This window comes from Triturus cristatus, chromosome 5_1 (assembly GCF_964204655.1).
Source record: "Triturus cristatus chromosome 5_1, aTriCri1.1, whole genome shotgun sequence".
NCBI lineage: Eukaryota > Metazoa > Chordata > Amphibia > Caudata > Salamandridae > Triturus > Triturus cristatus.
The window spans coordinates 709828018-709845742 of NC_140587.1; the positions used below are offsets into that span (position 1 = coordinate 709828018).

Below are 17725 nucleotides of genomic sequence, written 5' to 3' on the forward strand. Positions count from 1 at the left end.
GGCATGAAGCAAAGTTTGTTATACGCAATGAAAAAACAAACAATTCAACCAATACCCTTATGTATCACAATTAATATTTTACAACATATAGGGTATTTGTAGGTGTCGACGGCGTTTCGATCCTATTAGAGAAATGCAAGGATCACCATCAGGACAGAGACAATAATGCCTGTAAGGTGTAACCTGAATAACCTTGGGAAGGAAGGGGGAGGAAGAGGTAAAAGATATTCAAGGACATAGGGGACTCATATGAGTGAGGATTTAAAAAGGGGGGTGACAACTTAACCTATACTAAATACACAAAATATACAAAGTGCTAATAGTAATTTCAATGCCCGAGAAATAAAAGGCTGACAACCTAAAGCATGTACATGAGAAATCAAGGAGGATTAGATGGTTGCAAAGGTTTTCATGTAAATCAAGACTTAAATTTCTAAACAATGTAAATTCTATTACAGAATAACTGTTTGCAACAAAGGTATTTTTAAAAAACATTTTTCAAAAGCTTATCAATGTTGAATTGGAATCAGCCACATGCCAATATACCGGGTGTGTGAATATATAGTGATATATTAATGACAAGTAGTGTGCTATAGGACACATGCTGGTCATTGTGGACAGGGTTGCTGTGCCGACGAGTGAAAGATGCCTATAGCATACTCGTGACAGCCTTAGAGCGGAGAGCAGTGAGAATTAACCACATAAGAAAACGGAATGTTTTGCTTACCGCAGCAGCGGTAGAGTCAAGGACAGTATCTGGAAGTGAACCAAGGGGTAAAATTAGAGCCAGGACAGGTTGATCGGTAGGAAATTTAACCGTGTAGGGAAACTTACTGTAAAATGCAACCGTGTGGCGTTGCAGATGGGAGAAGGCGTAAATTGCCGCGTCTTATTCCTTGAAAGTTACAAATAGGAGGTCGGAGGAGACTCCTAGGATAATCTACAAGGGAGGGAATGGTGCATAAGTATTGGAGGGCGTGCGAGTAATTACCGCAAAGTGAACCGAGGGAGGAAAAACTCACCAGTGTAGTTCAATAATGTAGATTTCCGGCAGTGCGGAGAGCAGTGTTCTGTTAGTACGGCAGCTAGCGAAGGCCGATTAAGGTGGTGTGTTATGAAGTGGGAAAGCGCAATGGTGGGACGTGTGCGGGCTGAATCATAGAGTAGAAAGACAATTTATGGGGAACATGGCGGCCATCTTAAGAAGGCGAATTATGCATTGTATAATTGGAAGACCAGTCATACTTAGATAGTTATGGCTTTATAATAGACAAAAGGCATAAAATAGCCTCATTATAACATGTGTAGCAACTAATAAAGCAATGTGCGTATAATTATAATTGCAGAGGTTGAAGGAAAAGGAATGAACATAATAGAAAATTAATTACTGAAAAGGATAAATGAGCTGTAGATTCTAAAGTTAAAGTGAGTGATGAAGGTATAGAAGAAAAGCCTCTGCACGTGGGAAAGTGTGGTATAGTGGTCGGAGAGGAAGAGTTAACTTCCTAGGGATTATAGTATAGACAGCAGGGAAGATGAAGACAAGGTTAAGGAATAAGGGTGATAATGCTTAAGCATATACTGGTGGGTGATATGACAAGATATAATAAATGAAGGGAAAATTGACTTTAAAGCATTATAGTGTGAAAGGGGGAGATAAAGACAATAAAAGACAGAGGAAGGATGAGAATTAAAATTACATTAGCATATAATTTGTACAGACGATAGGCACGGTGGAATCACATATGGCACAGAGAGACGAAGAGGGATTAGGTACCTAGGGAATCAGATAATTGTAGTCCAATCCTCAAATCGGTTCAGTCCCGTATTGAGGCTATCAGTTTTAAGAATCCATTTGAGTTCTTCTTTGATTAGAATTTTCGTAATATCCCCACAACAGAGATCACAGTCCAGCGGATTTGGTCCTCGGGGTGTTTCTTTTCTAAGAAATGTTCCACCAAGGGGGCTGTGAAGATTTTGCATCTAATCCTACTCCGGTGTTGAGAAATTCGCAAACGGATCTTTTGTGTAGTCTGACCGATGTAGATTTTGTTACATGGGCAAAAGATCGCATAGATGACATTTGCAGAGTTACAGTTGGAAAACATTTTTAGTTAATTTCTGATGTTCCCAAATACAAACGCTTTACCTTCAATAGTTAATGAACATACAACACAGTTACCACATTTAGCATGACCTGTTAATGGGGGAAGTCCCCAGATATCGTTCACAGTGTTCTTTTTTGCAGTTATAGGTAAAGATGCACGAACCAGGTGGTCCTTAATGTTTTTGTTTTTCTTGAAGGCAAATAGAGGACGTTCTAAACAAAGGTTACCTGCATTCAAGATTGGCCAGTTGTTTAGAATACTATTACGTATAGCATTGGATACTGTGGAAAACGTCGTGACACAAACCAAGCGATTGGAATCGGGTTTAGATTTAGGTTCTAGGAGAGTCTCACGGGGACAATACCATGCACGTTTCATAGAATTACTTACTAATCTACATGGGTAACCTCTTTTAGACAATTTTTGGCAGAGTATTTTTGCTTCATGAAAGTAGTCTGTCTTTAAGTAACAATTTCTACGAATTCTTAAAAATTGTGAGAAGGGAATCTCTTCACGCATGAGGGTGGCTGCTGTTATAACTCAATAGTGTTCCTTTCAGTGGGCTTACGGAAAAGGCTAGTTATCAGGTAGCCATCCGTGTGCTTAATTGTGAGATCAAGGAAAGGGATAGATTCCTTGTCATGTGTCAGGGCAAAAGTAAAGCTTAATGTTCAATTTCCAGCTAATACGGTCACATTTTGTTACAATGAACCCCATGTTTACATTGGTGTTTCTATCATGAGAATCTGCGGTTTGTTTTTATGGCTTCAGTAAAGCACTAGTGCAACCAGATGGATTCTCCAAAGCCCTTTAAAAGTATGAATGAGCGGGAATGACTAGCAGAATACCGATACTACAAAAACAGTTATGCTTCATTAAAGAGGTGCGTTGGACTTTTGGTGTTTGGGTGTTTTTCAGTAGTCCTTTACTCATGAACTTTGGGTTCCTAATATGCATAGCCGTAGCACTAAGCAGAGGGTTTTAAATTCCAAGTACTGTGTAATTGGCAATCATTAGCTTGGCATAAAAAAGCTGGCAAAATGAGGGCTGCCGTGTAGGTATCTGAGAGTGCCAGGAAGAGACTTTTAGATCCCACAGTACTCCCTTGAATTTAGACAACAGCTGTATTTTAACTGGTGAGTTGTATTGCAACATAAGATCTTGAACCATTGTAGTGCTGTTTCTGCAATTCTTGGCAGCATATTGAAGGTGTTGTGGGCCACCTTGCTGAAGCTGTTAATATGAAAGGATCTAGGCACAATCTAGTCACTGCTCCCTGGCATGGCAGTGATCCATTGTCCCTATCCCCCTTTTTTTTTTTTTTTATTAACGTGGGATTCTGTACCATGAGTGAAGCCCAACTACAATCACTGAAATGTTTGTATGCACCATTTATATAGTGCAAACCTAACTGAAAGGCAGTGAAGTGCTGTATAAGGTTAATAAACAGTCCACAAACCATCTACCTCACACATCACGTTGACTTTTACGGAATCATGTTCTTTGTTTTCATGTGAGCAGAGTTTTTATATAGTAACCACAGTTTCACAAATCTTGGCAGTCGATTGTTTGTCAGAGTTCAATTTCTCGGGGACAACTCTGACCTTTTTCAAGCAATGATACTCAGCATGTTGGAAGACTAGCAAAGTCTGGTGTGATCAGCCTTTCTTCAAATTTGGTTGTTGTTGTAGGTCTTGATTGTGTGAATGCTACAAAAGTACGTTCAGAATTCTTTGCTGTGTTTTACGTTAACTTCATTGTTGTGATTAGTGCCCTTTCTTTTTCATATCTTCACTAATCTAATGCATTTGTATTGTATTTAGACGATGCCAGTTACAGCAAGAGCTCTGGAGACCATGATCCGATTGTCCACCGCTCATGCTAAACTCCGAATGAGCAAAACCATTGACATTCAAGATGCTGAAGTGGCCCTGGAGCTCGTTCAGTTTGCTTACTTCAAAAAGGTAACGCTAAGATGATAAATAATTTCTTTTGAAATGCTTACACTGGGGCAAGAATTGATGGTTTTAAAATTTGATCTTCAGGTTTTGGAGAAGGAGAAGAAAAAAGTTGTTGCGGATAGTGTAAATGGTGATGATTCTAGCCAAGTCGTCCCAAGCCAGGAAAGTGTCAGGTAAATCCCAGGTTGTCTGCGAAGGGCTTTTCAGGGAATCTTTTCTACATGTTCTTAGCCTTTCTGCTTGTATTTTAGGAAGCCTTCTAGGCGAGAGTCAAAAGATGAAGATGATGCGATGGAGGACACAATGGATCCATACTCTTTCAGCGGAAAAAGCATGACCCAGGATTTGGGTACAATGTTTATTATATTTCTTCTTTCACTCCTGGTAAAATAGTCTTAATTTTACTCAAGTGGATTAATTGGACTTGTAGGGTGCTTGCTAATATTTTTTGGGTGCACAGTAAAGGACTGCTAGTTCATAACGTAATTGACCTTAGTTGATTGGTATTGGAAGGAGAAAAACTAGCTCTGCTCTTGCAGTATTCGAACCTGTGACCTGTAGGTAAAACACAAATATTGGCAGTGTGTGCTTGTCTCAGTGAGATCTTTATGACCAATGATGTCCCCATGCTGTAAATAACAAATAAGCGGTGTAGTGTTTTCTTGTTGCAGTCAAATGCTGTCAGACTAGTTTGGGTTTTAACCCATGGACCTCATACTAAAAATAGATCTCTGTAAAGTGTGTTCTACCGCTGAGGCTTGTGGCTTAATTAACATAGGCACTGTCCGCAGCAAAGCATACATACTATTCTCAGTACAACCATCCTCTGTAGCTCCACATAAAGAATTGAAGCCTCAAAGTTGGTTTTTCCCCCAATAATTACATGCTTCTGTACCTCCAGGTTAGGAAACACTGATGCTCTGACGTGAGCCAATCGGGAGAACAAGAACAAATCAGCATAAGTATGGATAACACCAAAAGCAACCTAATAACTAAATCCCTCAGTATCAGTTACAGAAGACCTAGTTAAAGTTCAGAACTAATGAGTTGGTCCCCACCCAGCCTACCATGCATTCATCCAGAGGCTCCTCTTCCTTTGTGAGCAACAGTTCTGAGCAAATCTGAAGAAATTAACATTTTAATTTTTTTTTTAAACATCTTTATTGAGCATCAGACAAAGAAAAGTTACATTTACATCCTGTATCTATGTGCCATCTGTGCATTTTTCTGAAAATAATCTAAGATCTGGTATCCAAGTGACAAAGATCCGCCTCCCCATCAATGCGTTACAACATTTCCAACATTGTCAATGATTATAAGCGAACGAGGCAATCAACCAGTATCCCGAGTAGCATGTACTGGACTTGCAGAGAGCAGATCGATATAATACTCAATTCAACCCTACCCCACAACCACCCCCCTCCCCTCAACCCCAAACTAACCAAGCACATTGGTGCCGCTGCGCGGGTGAACCACCCCCGCCGATGTAGCTGCGGCGGGTGCTCACCAAGCTCCGATGCCCCCAACTGGGGGGGTGGGGGGGGGGGGGTCAGTACCGAGGAGGCAGGGGAGAAGGGGGGAGGGGGGAGGACGGGGGAGAGGCAGGGGTAGAGGGGGGGGAGGAAAAAAGGGGGGTGTAAGGACACAGAGGGAAGGCCGAAGAGGGGACCGGGAGGCCAAACCCCCGAGATGGGGGGGGGGGGGGGGAGGAAGAGCCAGCTCATGAAGGGAGCCAAGAGAACCCTTTGCACAGGAGATACTGAAGAAATCAACATGACCTTCTCGTAACTTGCTCTGCAGAAGCTCAAATAGCCTCATCCCTAGAGTGCGTTACGTACCAGTTAGGTGATGATGGTTGAAGTCCCCATGATGTGTAGTTTATTACTGCTAGTGCAAATTATTCTTGGTCTACTGATTTATTTTCAAGAACACAAAAATAATTTACTTTCTACTTAACCTTTTCCTTTTCTCTTATTTATGGATCGTGTCTCCTTAGTTGCAGAGACCACCACCACCTGAATTTGCTTAGTTGTGGAGATTTGACCTTTGCCCGAACAGTACCACCTCCTGAATGTTTCTGCTGTGCTTGCTTGCCTTCTTTGCCATTGTGTTTAAATTGCATGGATCGTCTAGCAACGGCCTCACTACAGTTTCATTCCGCCTTCATTGCCTCTACAGGAATTCCCCAAATCCGCATCGGGGTGCCTGTCAGTGAATTCTCTTGTTACTCCTACATTTTATAGACTTGCACTGTCCATTACAGAGTAGTGTCTATAGTCTCCAAAGCACTCCAGGAAGGCATTTATAGCAAGTTGGTGGTCAAGGGAAGAAGGGCCAGCTCCTTCTCTCCCATGCATTTGCTAGATCTCCTTTGCTCTACCCAACAGGCTCTGCAGTTTATTCATCAATCTTAATTGTCTTCTCTCTTCATTCGGTCCTGTTCTGTATGTCTGCACAGTACTAATTAGTGCTCCCTCTCCCCGGGTAGTTTTTGCTCACCCGATCCTCCTCCAAGAATGTTTTCTTCGGGGTGCCTTGATTTTGTTTAGACATTGTCTAGAAAGCTGCTCCTTCTGCTTGAGATGAATCATGCAAGAATACTGTGGTGGTGAGTGAAGGACTGTGTATTCTGTAGGTACTTAGCTAATGTGTTGAGACCCTGGATCTCTTCACCGTCTGCTTGAATGATGATGTTGTACAGGGTACTGTCACTGGGTCATCAAGCAGCAGGGTCTCCCGCATTATCCTGACAGCAGTGGCTTCCCTGCGGTGCAGGCGTGTTTTCTTTACCTCTGCCACCAGTTTTCATGTTTTTCCTAGTCCTTCCTGGCAACACCCCCTGATCCCAGATAAACGATTGGATCTTCCCCAAATTCTTGTAAGCCCCCACCCTTTTGAAAACCATTCTGCAAAATGCATTGCCCTCAACTTACTCCTTATAAAGCTAGTAGTGATAGCCCATTGCTTTGAGAATAAAAAGGTGACGGATGGTCTAAGGAACCTGTATGGAAATTAGTTCCTTTATAAAATAAACTGCTTTATAAGCTAAATTCATTTTTGGATGGCAAAACTCACGCTCCAATTTTTCACATTGAGCAATTAAATAGTCCTTTTCTTTTCTCACCTGGCTCTACATTAGAGCTTTTGAGCTTACCAAACCTTTAGCATTCCACCTCCTTTTTCTCTGCTACATTTAAGGAATGGTCAAAGAGCCTTTTTCTCGTGATGTTAATTGTTAATTTTTCACAGTACTCTTTCCTTTTGTATGGCATTTTACTTATTACGTATGCCGATATTAGGACTTGTGAGACTTCTACTGGATTACACCTCTCATGTATAATCTCTCTTCTGCTAGCCACACTTTTACGCCATCACCATATTTACCCCGAGGATGCAGCAATGATCCGAGATGGAGAGACCCTTTGTATTTCAAGTGGACAGATTGGGCCCCAATGCTGAAACTAATCCGGCCTTTCAGGTCAATGGGCTTTACCTCATACAGGGACATTGCGCTAGGCATGTGCAGTTTTCCCACTAGTCAAAATATTTTGCAGTGCCCTTCACGCCAAATAAATTGACTTTTTGTAGGAGCATTTTCTCCCAAAATCAGAACACTCCCATCAATTACCTAATAATATTAGAATATAACATATACAATAATGGGATTCTTGCTTAATCACATTGCTGAAATAATTTTGCCATGGGTGAGCTGGGCCCTGGCCCAGTGCGCCAATCTTTAGAGGGGCTCATGGAGTTCTGCATTGGGGTCCTGCTTAGAACAGTACCTCAACCTGGACTCCAGTGATTCTGTTTTAAAGTGTTTCTAATCTTTTTTTCAACGTGCCACAGTCGCTGTTTTTAACACCATATGAGCCCAGGGGCGGCTGGTGACATTTGAAAATGGCGGGGCGTAAAAGTGCTGGAGGAGTGCCCCGTAACATAACCTGGACGCTAGTTTACCACTTCGGCGCAAAGGTGGGAGATAAAGCTGCCAAGCCTGGTGTGGTGCACACGCTTCCGTTTATCCTCGCCTCTACCTCTCCTCACCTCTCTCTCCAACCGCTATCTGTTTATTTCTATCGCTCTAGCTTATTTGTATCCCACACACCTGCAATGGCACAAAATACACCTAGAAAACAGGGCCAAATTACCCTTTCGCCTTGAACTACAACCAAACTGCTCTTTTTCACACAAACTAGACCTTCCCACCATTGCTCCCACACCCCTAAACCCATTCCCAAAAACCTAGAACACCCTAAATTAACATCCCAAACATGTGCATTACTGCCAGCTCCCAAAGGCCTAACGTCGCGTCAAAACGCACTCTGAAACCACACCTTCCCCTTCATGGATTTTCTTCAAAACACTTGCAATCAAAATGAGACCTTCCCAACTCTGATCCCAGCTAAGCAAATCCACTCGGAACCACCTGCAACACCCTACAATCAAACCCCAAAAACATGCAAAACTCACGTTTAACATGGGCTCCTATGGCAGCTCTTTCCCTTCCTCGACTTTGCAAAAAAACACCCTTCCCATCAATCGATTCCTCCCAAACTTCCTGCACACCCATCAATTCCACCTCCCTGCAACTCACAGCAGCCTCGTTCCCGTCGATCCAATGGAACCCCCTAAAAAACACTTCTCCACGCACCACAACACCGCCCATTGGATAACATTGCAATCCGGGCCTTCACCAAAAATGCTCTTTTTTTTTTCACACTTCCACTACTTCGATCATCTTCAAACTCATTGGGACACTAGTTCCAGCCATTCCCAAGAATCTCAGCAAGAATTACACAAATCCATCCCCTGGAAGGGGTACGACTTTTCACCCAAACACATGCCCCCCGCAAACCCACAAAAACACCCCAAAATCAGCCAAATCTGGATGGAATTTTGACAAACCACCCTAAAACCTTCCCAACACCAACCCAGCCAAATCTGCATCGAATCCAGCCAAACCTTCCCAACCCCAACTCAGCCAAATCTGGATGGAATTTTGCAAAACCACCCTAAAACCTTCCCAACACCATTATGCACGAACCTGAATCGGGCCCTGAGCCCTAGACTCCGGGAACCCTAGCAAATTTCAACCCTAAACACCACCCCAACCCTACCACCTAACCCTAAACACCACTCCAACCCTACCACCAGCAGCGGGAGAACTGAATAAAATTAAAACAAACTTACCTGACCGCCTCTGCTCCTGGTCCGCGTTGGTGCCTCTGCCCCCTTCAAACCGGAACACCACGTCAGCACTGGAGTGGCAACCCCTCAGCCGATTGGCTGAGGGCACAGCTTACGCTACGCCCGCCACCTGCCCATTAGGAGACCGAGGGGCTCCTAATGGGCATGCGCAAGGCAGTAAAAACACAAGTACGCATGATTGGGCACGGGCTAAAAATTACTCTCCATGCCCACTCATGCGCACTTGTGCTGCAGTGCTGCCTTTCCCTGGCTTGTCTGACCATGCATGTCAGTCAACATGACGCCGGACCGCCCACGGTCCGACGTCATGCTGACTGACATGCATTGTCAGTTCTCCCCACCCTCGGCGTCTCTGAACTTAAGTAAACTAAGTTCAGAAACACCGAGGAGGGAGCTGCGGGCGGGGGCGGGGGGGCAACGCCCCAATGGACGCACCGCGCCTGTATGAGCCCCTTTACCTCCGCTGCCATCTACCTCTGACCCCTTTGCGCGAAACACCAGCACCACTTCCCCACCTCAACAACTTGCCTGATGGAGCTAAACTGGAGGGACTCTGGTACAGTGGGGGAAGGAGATAGTTGTGTTCAGAGGCTAATCAGTGATATAACCAGACCAGGACGGACCTGTGAAAAGGGCACCCTGTTGCCTCCTTTTGATCACCAGCAGCAGCAAAGTTAGCACATTTCTTTACGCCCAGGACCCTTTTGGCGCAAGGGCCGGCTCTACATATAGCGTTAGGTTCCTGGTACGCGTACCTTTCCTGCGGAACTAATTCATGGTGGCAGTTTGCACTGTCGCAGTGCTGCATGACCAAATGTGAATTGATACCATAACACGGTATCCGTTAAGCAAGTTACAAAAACTGGTCGCTAAATTACTAGGTCTGTGCCATTCACAATGAAAATGAAGGTATTAAGAAGTTTTCAAAATGCAAGAAAAAGTGAATTTTTGCCTCCATATCTTGATTATTTGTGCACTGTAAAATCTACATTTCCTCTTTGGCATTTTAAATGAACACAGAATATTTTATGATTCTCCACTCACAAACTACTTAACGTTCATGTCCCGAACTATTACACAGCATTAAATATTTCCAAATGCGCTGCATTTGTGTTTAAAGGTACATTTCAAGTTTCGTCACAGAGGCATCCAATTACCTTCATTATAAACTGTGGTATTTTAATGTCAACGGAGGAGCAAATATATAAAAAACAAATTAACATGTTTTTGTATTTCTTTTTAGCATTGTCTGCTCGGAAAACAAGGACTCCTAGAAAAAAGCCAACTGATGTTGGGCAGGGGGCAGATAAAAAGCAATCTTTGACAGATAAAAGGTATGTTCAATCTGTGTTTGACCTTTTGTGGTGAATTGGTTTCTGGTCTACATACATTAAAACTGTCACCACTGCTTCTGGGTTCAACCTCCATTGGTCTTTAGTGATTCTTCAACTTAATTTAATCACTTGCACTTATTTGGTGACCCACTTTTGGGTTGGGACCCTTATGGGTTTTGTAGGGATATTAATATTCAAGTGGGAAGGATCCTAGGTCCTGGGTTCCACCAAGAGCTTGGTGAGGCTCTACTACCAGCTTCTAAGAGGTGGGGCTTTGTGGTTCAGCATGTGGGATGAGCCTAGTATTCTGCTCTGAGAGCCAAGAAACTATCTAGCTCAGCTCTCCTTTGAGTGAGCCCTGTCCTTCTCTTAGAACCTGGAGCACTGGCGAGCTTATTATCATACAAATGATTTCTTCTAGCAGAGATTCTGTAAGCCTGAATTCTACAGTAGCTCTGGACATAACAGTTAAACTTGCATTTAAGCACAAAAGTCCTGCATACATAACTTTTCCCTAAATCTTTCAAGGCATCTAGTGTCCACCACAGTGCTGCCTGCACTGAACTTCTTTATCCTCATGTTTTTGCCATCTGATCTTCACGGTGTGACCAACAAGGCTGGCTACATTTCTAGCTGTGGGGCTTTGTCTGAACTGAACCTTAGCATAATGTGCTTAATTAAGATTTTGTATTCCTTCTTGAATGAAGGACAGTCAATTGAGTAATATTTTTATGATTTTTAAACCTTACTGTAGTCTATGGAAGCTAGTATTTTATATATCATCCCTTACTACTCTACCCCATGCTCCATGACCCAACACTAGCAGCTCACCAAAATGAATAGCCATAAAGGGAGAAAATCCCAATTCTGGGAGATGTTTGAAGGTTACAGCTGAGAAACCAGGTTGAAACTCTCTTAACTAAGCTGTTACTTAAACCTTACTAACTTAGCGTTTCCTAAAAACATTTACACAAATTTTAAAAGTTTGTATGTGTGTTCAGATAAATATTCAGAGTACAATCATCTGTGTAAATGACAGTGACATCTGGCGTGCTGCCACACTCTATGGTCTCTACGCTCAAGTTTGATCATCGCAAAAGATCTTGACCCTGCAATCTTCTGCAGGTCTGATCTGTCCTTTCCCAATCACACTGGGGCATCATAAAAAAATGTAGATATAATTTTGCACAAACTGAGTAATCTGGTTGTCACCTAGGTCTAGAACAAACCTATTTGAAGCTACTGTGTCTACTTAAGCCTTCCACAGCATGTTCTTTGTGTGCCACAACTTCAAATGTCACCCCCACGGTAGTTGTGATCTGAACAGTCAAGTCCATTTGAAAACTCTCCACATATACTTCCCCATCTTGCGTTCAAGGGACAATATTTTTTTCCTTTAGGCTCACATAAAGTGACTGGTAATAAATGACTAAAGCTTCTAGCCCTCTTTGTCTTATCTCAAAAAATAGCTACAATGGTGTGTGCCAAAACTGGACATCCTGTCCCATCTAATTTTGGTGAATAGATGTGCACCACATATATTATATATGGTAGTTCTATTTTGTAAACATTGAGCAAGAGTCGAGTCAACATGCAAAACTGCTAGTTAATGTAGTTGCTTTTCTCCAAAGCCAACCCTTTCAGCTCTTATTCTCTCCCAGGTGTCTCTGTAGAGGTTCTAGATGATTGACCAAATCAGTATGAATTCAATACAACAGAATGTTCCCCACAGAATTAGGAGTGTAATGTTGCAAAGATCTTTTTCAAGCAACCTTTGTGAAAGTCTAGGGCTACTTGCAATTATCTTTATCCACAGCTATGTGACCAGAATCGATCTCCAGTGTATATCCTTGAAAGAATAAGTCGTCCTCCTCCATGCAGGATGGATGTTTAAATTGAGGATGGGTAGAGGAACAACATTTTAAAACCACTGGCAATGATCACCTAACATCTACTTTAACATTTAGGATTATAGATGGGTATCAGTGATAAGAGGATTATTCTTCTACCAAGGGATACAAATAGACAAATAATGCTCGAGTTGTCCATGATTTCTCTGAGAAACCCATGGTTAAAAATATCCTGGTTATCTTTTTACCCCTCTATAATTTTCGGTTCTAAATGGCTCCCAGATCCTCTACCCATGCTTTTAACTGCTACATGGAGCAGAGATGTAATTGGGATCCGTAGATAACATGGCTTCTTCTCCCTGTTCCAAATGTGTAGATAAATATCTGGCTGCCTACCACTCACCCCACACCCCCTCTGGTCGGTCATGTGAGGCTTATTGGACGTTTTTCCCCCCCAAAAAGGCCTGATACATTTTATGTGCCTTGCTACCGTCTCTGAATACATTGTAAGTAGCAATCTGATTTATTTATACCTTATTGGCATCTTTCTACATGTGACCAACAGTGAAGCTTGAAGCCCCTTATAGCAATTTCCTTCTGGACCTGGTAAAATTAATAACTGTAGTAAAAAATGTTTTCTCACAACCGTTCACAGCAGTGCCAGTTCTGAAGGTCTGTTAATCATATATTTTTTCTTTTTTTTGTGATTGCGATAAATGGAGTTATTTGTGTAATTGTGTGCATCAGTATGGATTCCAGATGTATACCCACTGTATGTTTTTGCTCATTGCAGTGTATTATGCAAACCACTGCATGAGTGCTGCAGAGGTCCCTACATATCCATGGCCGTCTGTCTAGCTTGGCATTGTGGCATTTTTCATGAATCTAGATACCTAGGTTCACTTTGGTTATGCAAGGCCTGAGATTAGGGATTGTCATTTATTAGGAGGTGGACTTTCCCTTCATTTTGGTGTGTCCCTTCAATGTATTTTATAGAATTGGCCAAGGATTATACCCAAAACCATATACTCCATGTGTGGACGTCTAAGGAAGAAGCAAGATGGCTTAGTTGGTGCCAAGTCATTTCTCAACTGTGCTCCCAGTTGGTTTTCAACACTTGAGGATGACTTTTAATAGGTTGGGTCTGCACAGGGACAATTGACAGCACATTTTGAAGATATATATCGCAGGATCATTCAAACCGCGCCTTTTATGTTAGTGCCCAGAACACTGTGGGAAGGCTCCTGTACTGACAAACTGTGGGGTGGATGAGCCTGACGGGATCATTTCAAAAGCTTCAATTATTAGTTACAGGATGTCCCTTGATGTCTGAGAAGCATCACTTGTTTCTAGATCAGAACTCATGTTTACATCATACTCGTGTGAGGTTAAAGATTCCTTCCCCCCCCATTTTGTGTGTCCTATTTTTAGGTCAAGCCTAGCTTTGCGAGGCATGCAGTATTCAGTAAAGCGTGGAAGCTTTGTGGAAGGTCCGCCCATCTTGTTCATTGGCTTATGTCCTAAATGCTGCCTTCCGATTGGTTTTATGCTTGTTAGTCCCTCCTTATGACGAACATGTCGTAATTTGTATCCTTCCATAGCTACTGGCCCTTTACTTTAAACACTATTTTCTCCCTGCGTCTCCCCTCCCGCAGTCCGTGACTTTTGGCCTCCCACCCCCCATTCCCATTTGTGCCTTTTTGCCCGCCCGCAGTCCCGTTTCCAATGCAATAGGTCTTGCGTAAATGTGAGTCCTATTGCATGGCAAATGCTTGTTTAGCATAGCAGTCTCTTTATCCTTTATTTAGAGAGTCCCTGGCTTCACAAGGCTAGTTTGGCCAATGTCTAGTACACAAAGTGTTGGGGAGTCGAGGCACATTCTTTTGTGTGTTGTCCCACTATACCCATCCTAGATCACCCCTCCCGCTCTCTCATCCATCACTGTCAGGGGCTGCTGTAAACAGACCAGGCTCCTCTGTCATCACACTACAAAGAAAATCTAGTTCTCACCTATATTCAATCATTACACGTTAAGTCACGGCCCCTTCTTCCTGGCCTCCCTCGGACTCTGGCATTTTATTACCAACTTCCTGTGGGGTGTAGACAGAAAAGCCCCCAGCATTGCATGTCATCTGCCAGACCTCCAGGCACCAGCCGCCAAGCCACATGTGTCCATGTGACTGTTCCAGCCTACAGTGCGGGAAAAAGGATACAGGGTCTCAGGGAGGGTGTCGAGAAGCCTCCGAGGACTGCTAGGTGAAGGTGTGCCCAGCAGGGCTGAGAGGCGCTCCTGACCCGAGGCCTGGAGCCCAACGTCTAAAGCGCCACGATGCAGAGGCAGGCACGAGACCCTTTGGTTGGTAACTATTTTGTATACTTCTGGCCGCAATAGTTTTTAATAGCCTACCGTTGTCCTTGTATGCTGTACTCTGTCGTGGTTGAGGGTGACTTGACAGCAAGTGGTATTGTGGCGTTGTGAGGCATAGCCGGCGAACAGTAGGGAGGAGGGGCTGTGGCCTGGTGGTTGAATTGCTGCTTTTGGAGTCCTCAAATTTGGGTTCTGCTCCGATGTGGTATTTGATTTGGTATTTAAAACGGAACACATTGCGTTGTCGCACGTTCCTGCAACTTTTAAATAGATGGTATAAGTGGGCCAGACATGGTTGAGCCACGAAATAAAATACGTTAGACTTCAGATAGAAAATTGCATTCTCTGCTCAGTTCACGGGCAGCGCAGTTCACTTATTCGGGAAACAAGTCAACCTGTATTATTTTGGACTCTGCAATTTTTCCTGTGTATAGTTAGATAAACGGAGGCAAAGTCAGTTACAATAATAGCGTTTAGCTGGGATCCAGAAACAACTGTCAACCGCTGAAGCATGTTCTTTAGGGGGAAAAGGTGTGTTTTAAAGTAGTATCCTCCAGACACTGGTTAGCAGAGATGGTTTATTCAAGACAACAGCACAGCACCAACTGTACAGCAGGACGCCCAGGTCTGGAATGCTGATTCATGGCATGCCATGCCTCACTACATTCCATGACATAGGCAGGGTTCCATAAGATCATCAGATTACAAGTGTCCTAACCAAGTACTTTCAGTAACAGAACATTTCCGTTTCTGGGTGAGAAAGGTGTTCTCAGATTCCAGCTGCTGTCTTGTTACCTTTCACGCTCCTACATAAACAAGCATTTGCAATGCAATAGGTCTCGCATTTATAAGAGTTTGAGCTATTGGCATTGTGGCGTGCAGCGGTGTGTGGCGTACAGCAGTGTGTGGCGTGCAGCAGTGTGTAATGCAGCGGCGTGCGGCAGTGTGCAGCGGCGTGCGGCAGTGTGCAGCGGCGTGCGGCGGTGTGCAGCAGTGTGTGGCATGCAGCAGTGTGTGGCGTGCAGCAGTGTGTAAAGCAGCGGCGTGCAGCAGTGTGCGGCGTGCGTGGCGTGCGGCAGTGTGTGGCGTGCGGCAGTGTGTGGCGTGCGGCAGTGTGTGGCATGCGGCAGTGTGCGGCATGCGGCAGTGTGCTGCGTGCAGTAGTGAGTAATGCAGCAGTGTAGTGTGCGGCACACTGCTGCATGCCGCACACTGCTGCACACGGCGGTGTGTGGCGTGCGGCGGTGTGTGGCGTGCGGCGGTGTGTGGCGTGAATCGGCGTGCGGCGGTGTGCGGCGTGCGGCAGTGTGTGGCGTGCAGCAGTGTGTGGCGTGCAGCAGTGTGGGGCATGGTTTGTAAACAACAAGAAAAGCGGACATCAATGGAAGGGTGGGAGGGAACGAGCATATGGGGTGTGAGTTATAACTAAAGTTAATTGTTGTAAGAGGGGATGCAGGAAGTGAGGCCGAGCGCGCGCTGGCGAAAGCAGTCTGCTGCTTTCAAGCCCAATGCCAGCTTTGCGCTTGAATGCCTCACATGCACTGGCCATAAACCGCATTCCTAAGGTCTTGTGCCCCTTACTAAATCTCTCTGAATGCGTGAGGCGGCGCACGCACAGGAAGTAGCTGGTGGCAAATGGAATGCGCGTGGTTGTGTGCGTAACCGCCACCCGATCCGCCTGGGAAGCCTTTGGGAGCATTTCTGAAGCCCCTACATAAGTCTCGCTGAGCGATTGCTTACGCGATAGCCAGGCGAGACCTAAAAATTGAGGGGCTTATTTACAAACCAGGGCGGTGCGAGGAGCTTGTAAATAAGCCCCAGAATGGAAACACTTCTCTTGCGTTTATACCAATAGTTGCTTTATCACCCAGCTCGTCTGGCCTAGTTATCCACCATGTGAAGATAAAAAGCCGCATCAGTCGCGTGCTTTGCTGGAATCTAAATCTGACTGCAGCGCACAGAAGCCCTGTTAGCAGCGGCATCAGACCACTAAATACCCCCTGCAGAATTCAACAGCGCTCCCTACTACACAGTAGAGTGTAACGGGCTCAACACTTTTCCAGCGAATCTTTCCCCCCAAACACTGTTTCTGAGCACAGTGGCCCCTCCCCACACCTGTGTGGAGGCAGCAGTGGGGTTTTGTTACAAGTTGTAGCTGAAAAGATAGATACAGGAGGGGAGGAGCGGGGCTCTCACCCTCCCGTGAACTAGTTTCAAAGTCACTCAAGGCTGGCCGGATTTCCTAATTTTCTACCAAATTATACCTGGGTGAAGGGGCAGTGGGGGAAGAGAAGCAGGGCCTGGTGGGAAAGGAAGAGGTGACGCAGGTTATTTACCATCAACGTTTGGACAAGGCTGTTGCTAGCCTAAACACAACAGTGCATTTTAAATGGTTTTGTCCTGTTTGGTGCATGAGTATAATATGCGCGTTGTCCATGTTGAGCAGGGGGGAAAAGGTGGGGCAGTGAGTAGAAGAGGCCATGAAACTAGAATAAAAGGTAAGTGATGATGGGGAGAGGGTGAGAGGTACTGTGGTTTAAATCCAAGCACGTGGTCCAAATAGTTTAAAATGTAATTATGAAGTGTCTTTTATGAACGAAGCTTCCTCGAAGTGGTCTCATACAAACCTTCCTGTATAGTAGTGCAAGACTTGGTGAGGTGAGCCCTAGATGTGCGCGAGGTACCGTGCCTGCGGGTTCAATACAGGTGGTTCTCAGTGCCGTGGGGAGTGGGAAAGGAAAAATATCCTGTAGAGAGGAGAGCAGAAAATTGTAGACAACTTGGGGTGGTCTTAAGGACATGAAAGGATGGTGATCGCTGAGAGAGAGGTTGGGACCTCACCTACTTTGTAGTGCTACTGATGATGTTAGTGCCTGATTGCCTCAGCCCAACC

At 44.4% G+C, this 17725-nt stretch overlaps 1 protein-coding gene across 2 annotated transcripts in view; it reads left to right on the forward strand.

Moving 5' to 3' along the window:
- Nucleotides 1-17725, forward strand: part of LOC146831394 (maternal DNA replication licensing factor mcm3-like) — a 161127-nt gene that overhangs the window by 126028 nt on the left and 17374 nt on the right. For both annotated transcript variants that reach the window (XM_085605693.1, XM_085605694.1), the window contains 4 exons: nucleotides 3932-4072; nucleotides 4154-4242; nucleotides 4321-4418; nucleotides 10524-10614. In XM_085605693.1, the coding sequence (XP_085461819.1) occupies nucleotides 3932-4072; nucleotides 4154-4242; nucleotides 4321-4418; nucleotides 10524-10614 (419 nt within the window). The remainder of the gene's footprint in view (nucleotides 1-3931; nucleotides 4073-4153; nucleotides 4243-4320; nucleotides 4419-10523; nucleotides 10615-17725) is intronic.